Source organism: Pelecanus crispus, chromosome Z (assembly GCF_030463565.1).
Source record: "Pelecanus crispus isolate bPelCri1 chromosome Z, bPelCri1.pri, whole genome shotgun sequence".
NCBI classification, from domain to species: domain Eukaryota; kingdom Metazoa; phylum Chordata; class Aves; order Pelecaniformes; family Pelecanidae; genus Pelecanus; species Pelecanus crispus.
In genome coordinates, this window is record NC_134676.1 from 80559351 (window position 1) to 80579536 (window position 20186).

Here is a 20186-nt window from a genome sequence, read left to right on the forward strand (position 1 = left end):
GCTGTTTTACACTGGAAACACAGAAGGTACATTTGGACCCAGAAGAGAGAAGAAGCAAGCTGACAACAGGAGAGACACCCTTTGAGAGCAGCACTGTAACAACAGTACTGGAAGCCAAGGGAGGTAGGCAAGCTGCATGGTTTTAAGATTAAGAAAAATAAGGAAAAGACAGGCGAGTCAAGTGGCTGAGAGTGAGAGGGCTGCTGAGAAGTCAGGAAAGGTGGATTTATGGCTGGGTGGAGTAATGTTTAATGGTTGTTTGAGGAAAAGGTGAAACATGCAAATGGGAACATAAAAAGAAGCAGTTCTCATTTCCTTCCTGCCCCAGCTGTCAAAAACATGCATGTGTGCAGTTGTCCCAAAGTTTTCACTTCACAAATTTCACGAGCCAACTTAGTTCAGTAGCTGACCTGATGCAGTTAAATTGCAAATAATATTTTAATATAATCTAACTCATTGAGTAAGAGTGTGCCCAGGATCTAACATACCTGGTTTTGCAAGGGTGCATCATCACTGTGAATACACAGAACCTTGACTTTATGTATCACTGGGGAGGTTTTCCACCTGACACTCACATCCCATTTTGCTGAGCTGGTTCCTATCAGGTAATCATTTGCTGAGTAACCAGCTGTGTTTCTTAGAGCACACATGTAAATTGTGAAGGCTTTCCTGCCGGGACCATGACCCTCCTCAGATGGTGTCTCTTGATAGAGCCAGAGCACTATGTGGCCACTTAATACACCTTCAAAGTTCTTATTTTGTTTTTCACTTTACTGGGGCTAGATATCAAAGCTGGTTCTCTTTTTCTTAAAAGTCCATTTCCTCCACAGTATGTTTACCCAGATTTAAAGACCTGATTCTTTCTTAGTTTCTTTGATATTATTAGCAAAGACTTTTTGGTAGACTCCACTTTCTCTTTCTCCTACAGGTTTAACACTGTCCTGGTTTCAGCTGGGATAGAGTTAATTTTCTGCCTAGCAGCAGGCATAGTGCTCTGTTTTGGATTTAGTAGGAGAAGAATGCTGGTAACACACTGATGGTTTAGTTGTTGCTAAGTACTGCTTCTGCTAGTCAAGGACTTTTCAGCTTCCCATGCTCTGCCAGGTGCACAAGAAACCGGGAGGGGGCACAGCCAGGACAGCTGACCCAAACTGACCAAAGGGCTATTCCATACCATATGATGTCATGCTCAGTATAGAAACTGGGGGGAGTTGGCCAGGGAGCAGCGATCGCTGCTTGGGAACTGTCTGGGTATCGGTCGGCGGGTGGTGAGCAATTGCATTGTGCATCACTTGCTTTGTATATTATTATTATTATTATTATAATATTGTTACTATTATCATTACTATTTTACTTTATTTCAATTGTTAAACTGTTCTTATCTCAGCCCAGGAGTTTTTCTCACTCTTAATCCTCCGATTCTCTTCCCCATCCCATCGGGGCAGGGGGAGTGACCGAGCGGCTGCGTGGTGCTGAGTTGCTGGCTGGGGCTAAACCACAACAAACACACAGAATTAAATGGGATTATTAAAGACTCAAATCAGGAAGGAAAGGCCAGGCCCTTTGTGGGGGGTCTAACAGCAGGAGCAAATACATATTACCAGAGACTAATAATAATAATAATATGCTCTTTAGTGTAGTAACAACTGTATTTAAAATTTGAAATACTGACATGTTTCATATTCAATAAAAAATAAACAGAAAACAGAGTTAATTTTGGGGAAAAAATGGAAATTGCACAGTCTTGTCTGTAGAATGAACTACCTAGTTCAAAACAACAACAAAACAATTTTCCTCGGAGTAGGAGGGAACAATTGATAGCACAAATCAGAGAGACTCATCTGTTGCTTTACAGAAGTACTTTGCTTATTATTCAATTCTGAAGTATCACTCCAGGATCACAAGGGCTGTCAGCAAGAACGTTTCATCTGAGGAATCTGAAGGAAGTTCCTGACACAAAAACATGGGTTGTCAAAACTGTTTTTCAGTGCTGGTCCAATCCATCAAAAATAGTTCTCTTTTTTATGAGTATTATTATTGATTTATGAAACAACAGATGTGTCTGCTTGTGTGTTGTGCATGTGTGCATGCATTAATGGGATTTTACACACGCCTTCCTTCTCCAGTGCCCCAAAGGAAGGAGGAAGACAGTTGTTTAAGGTAACAGGAGAACGTGAGAACAATGAGAACGAGAAGAGACAAACATGATGCACACAGATGGCAGAACAATGTCTTAGTGCTGTGCCACAGAGAGCAGCAGCAGACCCAGTCACTTCCTTGCTCCTACGGCACCCTGCTGCAATGACAGAAGATATTAACTGTTTATTTTGATAGGTGAGCTATAACCTAAAGTGCAAAGGACAGAATCATCAAACTAGTACAAAATTTTGTGTCTGTAGATAGTCATGCCTCATAGAAGTGTATTTATAATAATGCTTATGACTCCCTGGGGCATCTCCTCTTCATGACACTGTATCTTCTTTAAAATTGCTTTGCAATGTCCCTGCGAAAGGATTCAATCTCCCTTTCCCATTTTTACAACCTGTTAAAGTTAGTGGGAGCTGATGTAGACTTACTTATGGCTATTCTCAGTGGAGCATCTTAGGTCAAAATGTTTGAGATGCTTTGGATATCACCATCTGTGATAAATGATATCTGATAACTCTATGTTTAAACCTATCTAGGTATAAGTTTGCAATTACTTCTTGTTTGATCTGGCTCAATGAAACAGGAGCAGTGAAATAATGAGGATGAGTGTGGATTAGCGTCTGAAAATTGAAAGAATCCACACGAATGTTATTCTCTGTTGAATCTTCTGAGGGCACAATATTTTAATCTTCAGCCTGCATCCTGTACCATGCCTCTCATCTACCTCTTCTTTCAAGAAAGCTGAAACCCTCAAAGGAAATATTAAATATCCAATGCAGTAGAGGCAACATCTCAAATGGATCTGCATGCAAAGGTCTACATGTGTCTTGTCTTGGGCCAGGATTCATGCAGTACTGGCAAAAGCGGCATAGGTCAATTATTTGAGGGCAAGGGTGATTTTGTTTTGATTAATACTGTGATATTTTTCTTTTCTGAAAATCAAGAGATGTAGAAAATTTTCTAACTATTAGTGAACATAGGATTCCTTTCCAGATTAGACAGTGCTGAAGACGAACAAGGGGAGGGGAATCTAGCATTAAATGAAGATGTTACAAAGTCCCCTTGTACGTGAGTTTGTTTGAATGGTACCTATAGATACTGTTAGCACAGAGGAACAGTTATCAGAGAACAACATGCCAAAAAGAGGAGAATTAAATGCTCAGAAGATTATATAAGTCTCACAGGGATGGTTAAGTTCCAGGGACCAACAATCCTCTGCAAGAACTGACAAACTCAGAACACCAAGAATTTGCTGAATCGGTACACCAACATACACGAGCATCAACAATGTATGACATGGATCACATGCAAGAAGGCAGAGTCTGCTATATGCAGATGTTTCAGTGTGTGAGTGAATTGCATGAGTGACTGTGTTGTGTGAACAGTTATCTGTTTTTAAAAACACCAGCTTGATGCTACTAATAATAACAGCTTAATGAATAAAGGCTTTCTGATAAACAGTAGCTCTGATCTCTTTCTCCCCCCACATCAATGCTCTATGAAGGGAAGGGAATTTACAACACAGAGATGTGCAAAACACAAGTAAGGCAGGAACACAAGGACATGAAAATTAATGCCTAATTTATTGATGACCAAGTCCACAAGCATTGATCATGGTTTTCAATAAGATCTGACCATAGGTCATAGAATCATAGAATCGTTCCTGGTAAGTAAAGCTATATATATTGAACATTTTGCTGACATTTGTCCTGAGAATTAGTTTTTATGATGATCTGGTGCTGCGAGACAGTCTCCCTCCCTTCAGTAGTGACTCTCTTCTCTAGCACCAGGACTTGTTAGAGAAGCCAGACTTCTCAAAGCATTTTTCTGCCTAAGACAGACCACCTGGAATTAGAGTGAATTAGTCTGTCGTTATGTATAGTTATACTCTTCTTTCAGTAAGATTGAAATTGTTCTGCTGAGCCTTGGCTGCCTGCAGTTCTAAGAAATGATGACCTTGAAACTGTTAGAAGACCACTGAAATGAATTCACTTCAGTAGCTTTCACAGTTCTTTGAGCAAAACAATTCCTGGTCATTCTGGCAAGAACTTACTTTAAATTGTGGTTCCAGAAATGGAAGACATAAAAAAACCCACCCCAACCTAATAGACTAAAGCAGCTAGACAGAATTTTCTATTTGCTCTCAAACCTATCTATATTGGAAAAGGGCTACAGTGAGATTAATGCATTAACTTTTCATTTCTGAATCTGGTTTTGATGCCAATAGAGGACTGAGAATTATTTAACTCCAGCTGTTTTGATATATTATTCGTGAACTGGATGACTATTGTTTGTACAGTAAGCAGGCAGACACATAAAAATAATTCTTAAATTAATTCAGTGGAGCGCTCCCACCAGTAAAAGGTTGATCTCTTGAAAAAGATAAAAAATTTACATGCTCTACTGAATTTGTAAGGGAACATGGTTCTTGCAGAGAGTGGCTGGGGGTCAGGCTTTACATTTTTGAGCTATAACTTCTGCTGCTACAAACCTTAAGAGGGTTTATATTGGCTCCACTTGTTCATTTACTTTTTGCTATGAGATGCAATCCCTGCTTCTGCTAGAATTCCACAAAACAAATCTAAACTGAAATCTTGACTAAAGCAGGCCAGCAAAATATACCTTACTGCACTTTGAGCGGTCCTTGATGGCAGCTGAAGCACCCCTGTCCCTCTGAGGATGTCACACAACACATCGGCGCGGTCACCCAGCAGCCAGGAGACATTACTCAAATCAGCTTTGATGCTTGCTTCTGCTGTGACTCTGCTGCACAGCACTGCACAAACAGCTTTGGCTCTCAGAAACAGTTTTCAGCGCTTAGTTTAGGCTGTGCTGAGTGTAACAGTGAGTTAGAGACTCTGCCTCATGGTCTGCTTAGTATGTAACATAACAGGTCCTGATAGCTCTTGATAGTTATTAAAACTGCTGTAAGTGGCCTTTTCTAGGTCGCATGTAATTGGAGGCCAATGAGCACAGAAAGATTTACAAAGTGTTATTAGATTGCTACCACATTACCCTACTACTATTACTGCCCTACTGCAAACAACTATTATCACTTCCATTATTTAGGTAAGTGTTGCTGCTTATATAATTTACATAAAAAGAGATAAGTAACTGTCTGGATAAACTCAGCCCTGCCACCTTCATTTCACTGTGAATAAACTGCATGCAGTTTAGACCTTGGGCACAAAAATGCGCTGCTTTGTGGTTAACTTCTGAGATGTGGTGATTGCAGAAAACCCACCTGACAGTTCACAGCCTAGAAGTTCCATTCTCAACGTGCAGTGTCTTCTGCACACCTGGGGATACAGCCGTACATATTGTGACTTAATTGGAGGGGTGAAGGAGTTAGCGTACGGGGTGTTGTTGTCCACGTTTCCACGAAACACCTGTGATCAAATAACATACTCATAAAAATGTGCCAGGAGGATTACTGGAGGTTTAGTTGATTTCCATGTCTCAAAAATATCTACGTTGTTCTTCTGGCCTTTCCTGCACATGTGTCTGGAAGTTTGTCCCAAATAGAGGCTGTTTTAGCATTTCTAGTGCCCAATGTACAAGTTCTTAAGAAAAACATACTGCCATTGGCTTGCATCGCCATGTGTTTGCACCTGCACTGAATCAAGACCTCTATTTTGTCACTCCTAGAAACTGAAGCTACTAATGCAACTAAATTATGTCTTCTTTTCTAATTAGTGTATTAAACATTCCCAACTCAATTTAGCCTGCAATTACTTATGCAGATTGACACTTATCTTTTTCCCCTCTACTTCAAGGACCTGATCCAGCTCCCACTGAAGTACACTGTAACCATCCCACTGATCGCAGGGGGAGCTGAATTAAACCTATAAGCATTATTCTGTTCACTCCTTACTCTAACCAGGTATGCTTGTACTTTGTTTTCTTCCCTCATTATATACCTCTTCACATAGCATTTTAATTTCCTAATGAAGAAACTATATCTAATGCTGCAAAGTGCCTTAGTTCTATCTTAACTTACAGAGTAAAGGGATTTTTGCTGCTTTGTATGCACAACTCCATAAAAAGTAAGTGGTAACTATAAACTGTAAATACATACTTGCTGCTGGATGATACTGTTTCTGTAGTACAGAGATTAGCACTGATGAATGGGTTCTATGCTTTTAAGGGTTAACACTAATTTGCCAATGTAATAAAACTAAATTGAAAATAGTAATGAGTAATTACTAGTAAACTAATTAAAATGAAAATCAGTTAAGTGTAATAAACAGGATTATTCTAGCCTTGGGACATAGTATTTATACAACCATCAATTAAAGTATAAGAAATTCTTAGAGAGAAAGTGCAAATTTTTTTAAGGGTTTTTTTCAGAGAAAAATAATAAGGCAACCTATATCATACTGTCAGGCAGTTATGCTTATCTCCTAGAGATACCTCATACTTCTGAAGGCAGCTAAACCATAAGACGTATTCATATACAGATGACTTAATCTTACCATATCTTCACTTGTGCCTTTTACTTTGTACATTGTCCACGACTTCCCATCATTACTGTATGCAATTTTGTAAGATTTTACATATTCTGGACTTCCAATCCTCTTGGCACCTTGAGTTATGACTCCAGTGACTCGCATCTTCTTCTGCAGGTTTATCTGAAACAACAGCACAATGTTGTCACTAACCACCTGCGGGACACAATTTTTATTCTAGATTCCTTTTTTTTTTTTTTGAATGACAGAAAGGAAAAAATGTAGTGGTTGCATTTAAGTTACTATCTTTACACTTGCATTAATTCCTTTTATCCTTCATTCATTTTGTGTACATATGCACATAAATAAATGAAAAAAATTGAACCAAAAGCCTGTACTATGCTTATGTCTTCATGTGTATGTGTACACACACATATATGTATGTATTATTGATATAGAGGATGTTACTGGTATATTACTAGCATACAGCGTATTACTGGTATACAGGATTGTTGCTATATATTTCCTTCCTAAAAAGGAAATGCAACAGTGTGATAATTTACCAAAGGCTGAATCTTCTGTTCTGTTAGAAACCAATCTGCTATCCCATACAAAAGAGACACAGTTAATTTCAGGTCAAATTTCTTTGTGAAAGTAAAAATACATGAATGTTCTGTAAAGCAAATAGACCTTTCCTTGATTCTCGCTGAAAATTCATATATGTAAAGGTCATAGTTGAAATGCTAATCCCAAAACAGTCAATAGCAAAATTTCAATGGCTATCAACAGATACAAACATTCCCTTTGTACTTGCCCCAGTTGACTGCAACATCTTGAAATACAAAATGAAGATGTATGGACAGTTCAACAATATTCAAACAACCTTAATTTTGCCTTCTTTATCCATCTATGATATGGGCAAGACAACTATATTCCCACAAAATTCAGAATCTGATGTTCAAATCAAACAATGCTGGCATCATCAGCCTTGTCCCTGCAATGAAGTCAATCATGAAGCAATCTGTGGCAATTGCACTCCCACCTTCTTGCTGGTAGGCAGCTGAAGTCTGTAACTTTTGCACCAAATGAAGCTTAACAAAGAGGTGTCATACTGTGAGAATTGCGTGAAGATGCAGGCAGATGTGTGGCAAAAGGAGACAAATGGAAATACTAGAGAGTAAACAATTGGGACAACGTAAATAATACATTAAACTACATTAACACTTGCCTCCTCCAAATTAATCTTATCTCTGCCCCTAGTTAGTGTAGCTGACCCAGTGCACCCCCTCCTATTTGGGATAGCAGCCACCGTATAGGAATTTGGAGAGTCAGAAACAGATCATGTATCTGCTGTTCAAATACTTTAATCTTTATACTTGATTTTTACAGTCAAGATTTTCTCTCACTTGGTAATGTAATCTAGCCTCTGTTAAGGATGTAAGATCAAACTTCAGTGTTTCAATAGGTTCCTGTGTACACAAGGGGAAAGTGGAGAAAGACAGACTTTTACTACTGTTTTTTTGAGGGAGTCTAGCGATTTCTCTGCTACTTATCTGATATAGTTGGGCTTCTGATATTTTCTTCTGAAGGCAAAAGAGATGTCAGCGTAGTTTTACCATAGTTCTCCCTATAACAAATTACTAAACACTCACACACCTTTAGAATAACGATGAGTATTTTAAAGGTTTGGACCCACTGAGAGAGGAGAAGCCGCCTATAAAAGATCAGATTTCTTACACGATCTTTCTCACATATACCAGAAAACTGCAGGAATTTTTGCAATTGCAATGGGGAGAATGGACTCAGACCAGAAATCTAGACAGGTATAAATTAGAAGAGATTCCGGCCTTTTTACAGTCTTGGGAAACCTTCTTTTCCCCCATTCCAGGTGTCCCAGAGGAAAAAAAAAAAAAAAAGACACATTATATTTGTAAGAGGTCAGCTCCAGAGATTACTATCAGCCCCCTAACTACATTAAAAATAGTAACCAGTTAGACTTAAAGGTTTCTGGAAGTCTCTTTTGCAGATTTCACTCTCTGTATGGAATTTAAGAAAATTAATAAACAGGCAAGTAAAACAATTTTTCATATATTTAGAAAATTGTTAATAATTAAGTGAACACCATCTCCAAAAACAAATTAGAAAGCACAGTCAAACAGAAACCAGCCATTGATTATCTGCCTTTTGCATATACTGACTATCTTCATATTTCACTGTTTGGGAAAAGGAACATATAATGCAACACCAAATAAGTTTTCTTTGATCCAGTTATGCATATACCTAATATTCTTTCAGCTTCATTCCCAATTTTTCTTTTTCCAGATAATAATTTTGGGGAGTTTTTTGGATGAGACTTTATGTGGAATTTCTTTTCCCCTGTTTACTTAGAAAGAGTGATTTCTAATGAAACCATGGCTTTAACCACTGAATGTTATATTCCCACACTGGCTCCCTTCTATGTCCCAGCCTCCATCTCTAATGCACAACAAATCAACCACTGCATTTCAAGAAGCAAAACAATGACAAAAAACCCACCTAAAAGTAGTCTGCCAAAGAGTTTAATACAATGGTTGAAACTCAAACTTGAAAAAAAGAAAAGTCTTACTGAAGGAAGGGAAGATTTGGTCAGATAATCATAAAAATGAAACAAAAATTATTATTAAATACTCATTTAATGCACATACTGTTTAACCTGTGTTCTTTGAGTTTCAGGAAGTAAAAAACCTACCTTTTTTCTGCTATATACCAGCCTGCTCTATACCTTTATCTGGATAGCTGTACTTATAAGCTACACAATTATATTTACTTTGTTTTAACAGAGAGAAGCTTTCCTTTTAGAGGTTTCTTGATCAGTAGCCATACTCTGAGCCACAAGCTGAGATTTAGCTTTAGGCAGTATTGAGCTTGATACAACACAGGAAATAAAAACAGGATACTGTGTTTTGCAATTAGGTCTACATACTCTGTCAATGTTTTCAGAGAAATCCCAATGAAAGGGGAAAAAAACCCACTTTCAAATCCCTGCAGCTTTCTTACATACAAAATCCCCATGGGGCTAGCCTCATGCCTGTGCTAGCTCCTTTCAGTGCATATGGGTACATCAGGAATTAATTGGTCCTTTGTGTCTGGGTTCTTTTATGTATTTTAAATTTTTCACGTCAGAGCTTAGCAAAACTCAAAATATTACAACTGTTCAATGACTATAAAGAAGCAGGTGCTGAAATCTTTCTTACTTAATGTACTTCAGTAGGAAGCAAAGATCTGCACGTGAAATGTGAACTAGCTTTTTAGCACTAAAAGCATTTTCAAAGGTATTTCTCTGTGGTAATTGTGAAGAAAAACAACTTAGGAAGCTCTGCTTGTGGATTCAGATCTAGGACAGAATGTTATATATTCTAATTACATGGGTGACTGTGTTTTAAAACAGAGGTGAAAGTCAGCAGGATAAGAACAAGAGTTTAACAGATCTTTTTAAAAAAGGTAATAGCTTATCCAGTTATAAAGGACCCCTTATCATTACAAAGATTAACTAGAAAGAGTCAAAGATGATAGAAGATCAATAGTATTTTGAGGGATTTACCTCAGTAATTTAAGTATTAATGCATGGTAAAGACCTTGTAAGAAGATACTTGCACAAAAATTTGAGGAAACTACTTACAGAAAAAAGAGACTAATCAGTTCTACCTGCACTACTTAAATTTAAGGTTATTTTGAGAGTAACGAATTCAGACTTAACACTCAGCCCCTGTCCACGAAGCTGTGTTCAGCCCCAGCTTAGAGGGTGCTCCTGGGTTCAGCAACTTCCATGGGACCTAATTCTCCCAATATACATCAGAGATTTGGCTGTAATATTCACAAGCAGATCTGAGGATGCCCGATGCCCTACATCCTCATGGCATGAAGCATTTTACGAAACTTGGGTAAGGGGTAAGGTGCCGTTTAACACTGTAACAGAATCTGCCTCAAACGGGTTTTGCATTTCAGTGAGGAAGTTTTCTGGGGCTAGAATAAATGATGAACGCTGAATGACTCAGGTAAAACTGCATGTAAAAGAAAGCCAGTAGTCTGACATCAATTCAATTAAGTCTGATGCTACAAGAAACAGATTATGTCTACACAATATATGGTGGGTGATGCAAAGTCACTGTGCTGATACTGAGAAAAGCACAGTTAGAGCACAGGCATGGCTGTCAGCTCAAGTTAATAGACAGTGCCAAGGGACAAGATACAGTACCTCAGAGTCAGTGCAGTATACACTGTCAAAGGCTGAATTCATGTACTGCCAGTCACTCGGTTCCTTCTATATTATGTCATACAGCTAAAGCTAAGTAAAAAGAAAATCACTTGAGGCATACTCCCTCGAGTGTGGTGTGTGCCCAAGAGCTGGGGAATAAAATCAACTCTATCAGTTTAAAAAGTTCCCAGCAGTCCTTGAAATTTCTTTTAACCTTGTTCCTTTCAACCACCACAATCATCCTGACTCCATGATTAGAGCATTTCTATCATCCCAGCAGGTTATAGAGTCATGGCCTCTTTCAACAGGAGGGGAAAAACTAACTAGCATGCCACATTTCCTGCTGTCAGCACTGATTCTGTAGGAGTAACTATCTATTAAGCAATTTTCACTAGTGTACTAATGTTTTTGACTGCAATGACTCACACAAATCTGTTGTAGGATGCTAAAACATTCAGTTGTCTGAATGACAAAGACGTAGTCAATCAAGATTTTACTGGAACTTGAAAAAATCCATATCAGAAAGGAAATAAAACAAATGAAAAAGAATATTTTCCCAAGAGAAAGTGGCAATATGAACAAGGTAGTTTTACAAGTTCCTGTAGATTGTACAGTGCATCATTTTCAAAGGCAATTCAGAACCAGTCCTGCAAATCTGCATGGTGTGTGTGTGCAGCTTCACTTTTACGTGAGTAAACGTAGGACCATAACACAGGAGGGAACTGCTTCGTGCTTGTCTTCCATAAACAGTCCAAAGGGCTCCACAAAGACCAAAACTAACTTCCCAGCATGCTTAACAAACCTTAGACTTGTAGAAAAAAGACTAAATTCACAGTCATAATATGTCACATAGTACAGCAGAGATTAGGGTCAGCACCAGTGGAAGAAGTTCATATTTCTCTTCAATTTGTGATCAAGTATTAGTATATTCAGTGTGCAGAAGCTATTATCTTGACAAAAAAGTTAAAAAAATCAGTTGCATATGTCTCATCTACATTATTACATGCAGGAGAGGAGAAGAGGGATGAGAAGATGGAGCAACTTTAGGAAGACACCATATATGATGCTCCTGCCCAGAATACATAACCATATTCCCCTCATTTGTTATTGCACTATTAGCAATAACACCACTAACATTTCATACAGAACAGGTTTGCCTGAAGTATACCTTAACAGCAAGCTTCCAAGAAATGCTCAGATTAAAGCCTTTGGGAAACATTGGGTCTTTGAGATTGTAAAAGTAGTTTTACATGAGCCTTCATTCATAAACAGAAATGCAGTTTATGGAGAACTATGGTGTTCACCTGTTTCAGTTACGAGCTACAATAGCATTGCTATAAATAATTCTCCATCTTTTCTAGCACAAAGTATATATATTTTTACTAATACTCACTATTACTCGTATAAAAATAGGGTTGAATAAAGGATCAAGGTTGTAGTGGCATTCAAAGATTTACCACAGCAACCCTTCCCTGATGATTTCATCAGTTTTTGAAGGATTGAAACTTTTTTTTGTCTTTTTTTTAAAGTCATAATTCTGATAAAGCTAGATAGAAAGCACCCACAGAAACATTTTCTGTTGAAAAATAGGGACACTTGCCAATGGAAATGTTTGTAATAAACTCAGGAAAGGATTAACCTGACATGATTCCCTCTATACTGAGAAACTTAGTGAGCTTGAAAGCTCCCTCACACATTTCCTTTTCTGTCTTCAAGCACTAGAGGCCCTGAACACAACTGAAGATTGCTGTTTCACTGATGTCATGTCAAGAGCAAGGGGCTGCAGAGCAGGACTCGGCATGTGATGAGGTGCAGGAAGGTCAGAGCAGGTCAGTTACTATTATCTTCCCTGTTGCAAAGCATTGCTGGCACCTGGATGTAAGGTGCTCATATATCTTGCTTGTCTGTGGCTTTTTGTTACTTTCCTAATCAGCACTGTCAGCAGAGCTTCTCCAGATTTAGCTGAGGGCATTAATGCAGTCAGCATAGTAGCAGTGGTATGTGTTTTAACTAGCATCCAGATTAGGTAACGCAGTGATGGTGGCACTCCAGCTGTTGCTGCCATTCTGGAAGGGGTTTTATTACATGGACAAAAGCCAACATGTTTTATGTTATAATTGTGACAGTCTAGGAGAACTAATATGGTCATTTGCCACAGGTCACTTTAGAAACAATAATTCCTAACATGATTGCGGGATTGTACTTTGCAGACAAACCAATTAAACAGTCATTTATTTCTGATCCCAAACCCTTTTTGTTTTGCTTACATGGATGCAGATCCAGCAAAGTCTCTTCACAACTTTGCTATTAAATCCTCTGTAAACTCATCGTCCCAATACTGTTGTTTCCAGAGTGCCTCACCAGAATATCATATCTTATGGTAACAACAAACATCTCTCAGGTCTTCCCTGTACTCACAGCTTAGCCCTAGCCAACCATCTAAAAGTAACTCATCACCTTTTCTATCATCAATTAGACTATTTACAAGCTTCAAGTTAGGCATGCTGAATCAGAGACACAAACTGGCCCACTAATTTAATTTGCCTTTCTGTGAAAAGACCAGAATAAAGGTTAAACCCTACTTGTACGTGTCCTGGTTTCGGCTGGGATAGAGTTAATTTTCTTCCTAGTAGCAGGCACAGTGCTCTGTTTTGGATTTAGCAGGAGAAGAATGTTGATAACACACTGATGGTTTAGTTGTTGCTCAGTACTGCTTCTGCTAGTCAAGGACTTTTCAGCTTCCCATGCTCTGCCAGGTGCACAAGAAACTGGGAGGGGGCACAGCCAGAAGAGTTGATCCAAACTGCCCAAAGGGCTATTCCATACCATATGCTCATGTTCAGTATAGAAACTGGGGGAGTTGGCCTGGGAGCAGCGATCGCTGCTTGGGAACTGTCTGGGTATCGGTCGGCGGGTGGTGAGCAATTGCACTGTGCATCACTTGCTTTGTATATTGTTGTTATTATTATTATCATTATTGTATTGCTATTATTATCATTACTATTTTACTTTATTTCAATTATTAAACTGTTCTTATCTCAGCCCAGGAGTTTTTCTCACTCTTACTCCTCCGATTCTCTCCCCCATCCCATCGGGGTAGGGGGAGTGAATGAGCGTCTGCGTGGTGCTTAGTTGCTGGCTGGGGCTAAACCACGACAGTATGAAAAACATAACCACAGGGATTGTTTGGACCACGTAATGCTAATATGGAGGAGCATATGTTATGAATATTTCCAGAAAGCACTCCCTTAATTTGGCTTTTGCTGAGAACTTTCACTTTGTGCCTCAGAGAGTTTACATAATTAGACAGACTAAAAACTTGGTTGGTCTGTTTCTTCTTATTATTAAGTCATTATTTCAGTCCCAAAGGTAGTACTGATGAATGCCATTAACTAGATTACATGAATTATTCAAATACCAGCATGTTTAGACTATCATCTAAAGAAAAGGCCAATAATCAATCTCCCATTGTTCGGAGGTTTGTAGCCCTGTAAAATTTCATCTTATTGACAAAGTATTGATTAAATGGGTATAAACTACCTAGAATTTAAGGCTAGCTAAGAAACACTAAGGTCATTTATCACTATTATTAATTCCTTCATATACCTTGAACTTGTGAATACTCTTCCTTTCTTTGGCATGCTAATGCCTCCCAGAAAGAACTTCCCCAAAATGTCTAGAATAATTCTTAAAGTACCAGTCAAAGAATGTGTAAATAAAAATATCAGAGAAAATACCCATATGAATTTCCACTTGTAAAATAGTTTTGATTAACGGTTTGTAGAGGTTAGAAGGTAGGAAGATAGACTCAGGTCACAGAAACAAACATGCACTTTTCTTTTAATCCTACATGAAAACCCTCTTTAGGGAAAAGAAGTAAATTCAAAAGGTACAATACTGAAATCACCATGAAAATATACTCAGGGAAAATTCTTAATGTGCCTATTGCAAATATGTGAAGTACTTTATGTTCCATCCTTTCCATTTGTTTTTAAAGCATTTAGGTAGATGCACTCTAGTAAAAACTCTGATAACAAATATGACCTGCCCTGAAGCCCAACAACGACAACTGGGAAGAATTCCCATTCTGACTTCAGTGGGCTTTGTCTAGGCCGTATGTAACTTCTCAGACAAAAAATGTTAAGTCAGAAGGAAATGTGCTAGAAAATGATAAGACTGTTGCCCAGATGAAGAAATCCTCTTCATCAGTTTTGAATATTAAAGCTGAACCTGGAATTAAACCCATTTGTTGAAAGATGGGAGCTAAAGCAAAAACTTCCCTGGCACTGTGAGATCCCTACTGGAGTTTTGTGATCATTACTGTCCTCGTTTCAGCTGGGATAGAGTTAATTTTCTGCCTAGTAGCTGGCATAGTGCTGTGTTTTGGATTTAGGATGAGAATAATGCTGATAACACACTGATGGTTTAGTTGTTGCTAAGTACTGCTTATGCTAGTCAAGGACTTTTCAGCTTCCCATGCTCTGCCAGGTGCACAAGAAACCGGGAGGGGGCACAGCCAGGACAACTGACCCAAACTGGCCAAAGGGCTATTCCATACCATAGGATGTCATGCTCAGTATAGAAACTGGGGGAGCTGGCTGGAGGGCAGTGATCACTGCTTGGGAACTGTCTGGGTATCAGTCGGCCAGCGGTGAGCAATTGCATTGTGCATCACTTGCTTTGTATATTATTATTACTATTATTAATATAGTGTTGTTACTACTACTACTACTACTACTACTACTACTACTACCATCACCACCACTACTACTACTAATATTTTAGTTTATTTCAATTATTAAACTGTTCTTATCTCAACCCAGGAGTTTTTCTTACTCTTTCTCTTCCGATTCTCTCACCCATCCCACAGGGGCAGGGCGGGGGGTGAGCAAGTGGCTGCATGGTGCTTAGTTGTTGGCTGGGGTTAAACAATGACAGTCCTTTTTGGCGCCCAATGTGGGGCACGAAGGGTTTGAGATAATAACAAATTAACCAGAGTGTATTAAGGAATCTGTTAACAGTTGCCAGTCACAATATTAGTTCATCTGATCTGCACCATGCCCCTGTTTTCGCTCTACATGTTAACAATTGGTGTTGGTTTTTGCAGTCTGCTGTGCTCTGCAGTGATTAGTGATGTTTTGCTTGGGATATTTGTTATTAAAACACTGACCTTGAGCATTGTTTGGTATTTGGGGTTTGTACTGAAGCTAATGCTGTACTTTGGGTACCACCTCACAGAAAGAATTAACAATTATACCTCCTCCTCTGAGAGGTTTGTTGTGGAGGAAATACAGAATGGCAGCTGCGCTACCTTCTTCTATGATGTTTCCTCCTTCATTACAACTTTTCAGTATCTTGAACACCCCTGGGCAGTTAAGATACTTCTATTGATACTTCTTGGGAATATTGTTTTGGTTTTGACAAAGGTTAGTAAGCAATTTAAGAATATCGTCCAGAGATTTACGCCAAGGCTGGAGAGTTATGAGTGGCAGGGTGTGTAGGATAGTATGGGCAAGTACCTAGGACAGTGGGCACCTCTAGTGTTTTGGAACTTCACCCCTGAATAAGTGCAGAACCCTGAAGAACTAGTAAAATATTTGGAAAAAGTATGTTGTCACCCTGGCAACTCCAGAGAGACAGAAATCATTGCAACATGCTGGGGGCCAGTCCATGCCTATCGAGCCATGGTCAACACAATTCAGTACCCTCAAGGGAAAGAGAAGGTCTCTGGATCTGATGACAAGACAACAGGCACTGTGGCCACTCCAACCCCTGCCGCAGGCACTGCAGCTCCTCCAACCACAGCCACAGGCACTGTGGCTACTCAAACCCCGGCCACAGGCATTGCGGCCACTCCAACCCCAGTGACAGGCACAATGGCTAAACCAGACAACCAATCCGTGCTGGTATCAGTTGCCCCTATACAAAAGAAAAAATACACAAGAAAATCAGCTTGTTTAGTAAGAGATGAAGATGAACGAGGGCCATCATGGTAACAGGATGAGGAAGAGGCAGAACCTATAAATAAGATGGTAACCACCCGACCTGTATCCCTGAGTGAGCTGCAAGATATGCGAAAAGATTTCAGTCGTCATCCAGGCGAGCACATCTTCACCTGGCTGCTCCAATGCTGGGATAACGGGGCCAGTACCCTGGATTTAGAGGGTAAGGAAGCCAAGCAGCTGGGATCCCTTTCTAGGGAAGGGGGCATTGACAAAGCAATTGGAAAAGGGGCAAAAACCCTCAGCCTCTGGAGGCGACTTCTGTCAAGTGTGAAGAAAAGGCATCCCTTCAAGGAAGATGTTGTATATCGCCCAGGCAAATGGGCCACCGTAGAGAAAGATATCCAGTACCTGAGGGAATTAGGCGTGCTGGAGGTGATTTATAGTGACATGAACAATGAGCAGTTACCCAAAGATCCAGATGAAGACAGGTGCACATGACCCATGTGGCGGAAGGTGGTACAGAGCGCACCAGCATCGTATGCCAACTCGTTGGCAATACTGTCCTGGAAAGATGACGAGGCACCAAAAGTGGATGAAGTGGCTAGCCGACTCCAGGAATACAAAGAAAGTATCTCTTCCTCCCTACGGGCTTGTGTCTTGGCTATGGAAAGACTGTCTCGAGAGTTCCAGCAACTCAAAGAGGTAATGTCTTACTCCCCAGCTGTACGAACCAGTATATCAGCCATTAGGAGTCAATGTCCTCATGTGCAAGAGAGAGGATGGAGAGGATACACACCATGGGGCACCCTGTGGTTTTACCTGCGTGACCACGGAGAGGACATGAGGAAGTGGGATGGAAAATCCATCTCGACCCTAGAGGCACGGGTGTATGAGTTGCAAAGAAAAACTATTACAAAAGGCGGTTCTCCCAGGAAAATTGCAGCTCCAGTTTCCAGTGAGCAGTTACCCAGACGGAGTAAAAGGGCTAATTTTACTTCTGATCTTAATCAAGGGACTCTTGATTCACATATACAAGAAGTGAACAACAAATACTATGACCAGTGTTAGAGGGGCCCTGCCTCCAGCCAGGTGGAGGAAAGGGACAATCGGGTTTACTGGACTGTGTGGATTCGATGGCCTGGCACATCAGACCCACAGGAGTATAAGGCTCTAGTGGACACTGGTGCACTCAAACTATAGAGGGGCAGAGCCTATCTGCATTTCTGGATTGACAGGGGGATCCCAACAGCTCACGGTATTGGAGGCTGAAGTGAGCCTAACTGGGAATGAGTGGCAAAAGCACCCCATTGTGACTGGCCCAGACGCTCTGTGCATCCTTGGCATAGATACCTCAGGAGAGGGTATTTCAAGGACCCAAAAAGGAACCAGTGGGCTTTTCGTATAGCTGCCTTGGAGATGGAGGAAATTAAAGGTTGTCCACCTTGCCGGTCTCTCAGAGGACCCTTCTATTGTGGGGTTGCTGAGGGTCGAAGAACAGCAGGTGCCAATTGCTACCGCAACAGTGCACAGGCAGCAATATCGCACCAACCGAGACTCCCTGATTCCCATCCATAACCTGATTCGTCAACTGGAGAGCCAGGGAGTGATCAGCAAGACTCGCTCACCCTTTAACAGTCCCATAGGGCCAGTGCAAAAGTCTAATGGGGAGTGGAGACTAACAGTGGACTATCGTGGCCTGAACGAAGTTACACCGCCGCTGAGTGCTGCCGTGCCAGACATGCTAGAACTTCAATATGAACTGGAGTCAAAGGCAGCTAAGTGGTATGCCACAATTGACATCGCTAATGAGTTTTTCTCAATCTCTTTGGCAGCAGAGTGCAGGCCCCAGTTTGCTTTTACTTGGAGGGGTGTTCAGTACACCTGGAACCGACTGCCCCAGGGGTGGAAGCACAGCCCCACCATTTGCCATGGACTGATCCAGACAGCACTGGAACAGGGTGAAGCTCCAGAACATCTGCAGTACATTGATGACATCATTGTGTGGGGCAATACAGCAGGAGAAGTTTTTGAGAAGGGAAAGAAAATAGTCCAAATCCTTCTGAAGGCCGGTTTTGCCATAAAACAGAGCAAGGTCAAGGGACCTGCACAAGAGATCCAGTTTCTAGGAATAAAATGGCAAGATGGACGTCGTCAGATCCCAATGGATGTGATCAACAAAATAACAGCTATGTCCCCACCAACTAGCAAAAAGGAAACACAAGCTTTCTTAGGCATTGTGGGTTTTTGCAGAATGCATATTCCAAATTACAGTCAGATTGTAAGCCCTCTCTATCAAGTGACCCGCAAGAAGAACAATTTCAAATGGGGCCCTGAGCAACAACAAGCTTTTGAACAAATTAAATGGGAGATAGTTCATGCAGTAGCCCTTGGGCCAGTCCAGGCAGGGCAAGATGTAAAGAATGTGCTCTACACCGCAGCTGGGGAGAATGGCCCTACCTGGAGCCTCTGGCAGAAAGCACCAGGGGAGACTCGAGGTCGACCCCTAGGGTTTTGGAGTCGGGGATACAGAGGATCCAAAGGCCGCTATACTCCAACTGAGACAGAGATATTGGCAGCACATGAAGGGGTTCGAGCTGCTTTGGAAGTGGTTGGTATTGAAGCACAGCTCCTGCTGGCATCCTGACTGCCAGTGCTGGGCTGGATGTTCAGAGGGAGGGTCCCCTCTACACATCATGCAACTGATGCTACGTGGAGTAAGTGGGTTGCACTAATCACACAACGGGCTCGAATAGGAAACCCCAGTCGCCCAGGAATCTTGGAAGTGATCATGGACTGGCCAGAAGGCAAAAGTTTTGGAATATCACCAGAGGAGGAGGTGACACGTACTGAGGAGGCCCCACTGTATAATAAATTGCCAGAAAATGAAAAGCAATATGCCCTGTTCACTGATGGGTCCTGTTGTCTTGTGAGAAAGCATTGGAGGTGGAAAGTTGCTGTATGGAGTCCTATACGACAAGTCGCAGAAAGTGCTGAAGGAGAAGGGGAGTCGAGTCAGTTTGTGGAGGTGAAAGCCACCCAGCTAGCTTTAGATATTGATGAATGAGAAAAGTAGCCAGTCCTTTATCTCTATACTGACTCATGGATGGTGGCAAATGCCCTGTGGGGGTGGTTGCAGAAATGGAAGCAGAGCAACTGGCAGTGCAGAGGCAAACCCACCTGGCCTGCCGCATTGTGGCAAGATATTGCTGCCCAGGTAGAGAACCTGGTTGTAAAAGTTTGTCACGTAGATGCTCACGTACCCAAGAGCTGGGCCACTGAAGAACATCAAAACAACCAGCAGGTGGATCAGGCTGCTGAGATTGAAGTGGCTCAGGTGGATCTGGACTGGCAACATAAGGGTGAATTATTTATAGCTCGGTGGGCCCATAACACCTCAGGCCATCAAGGAAG

The 20186-nt window shown here is 40.8% G+C and overlaps 1 protein-coding gene across 1 annotated transcript in view; it reads right to left on the reverse strand.

Moving 5' to 3' along the window:
- The window catches only part of EDIL3 (EGF like repeats and discoidin domains 3), a 160864-nt gene that overhangs the window by 57234 nt on the left and 83444 nt on the right, over positions 1-20186 (reverse strand). The window contains exons 6-7 of the mRNA XM_075727116.1: positions 6624-6779; positions 5393-5537 (exon numbers count right to left, since the gene is read on the reverse strand). Coding sequence (XP_075583231.1) covers positions 5393-5537; positions 6624-6779 — 301 coding nt within the window. The remainder of the gene's footprint in view (positions 1-5392; positions 5538-6623; positions 6780-20186) is intronic.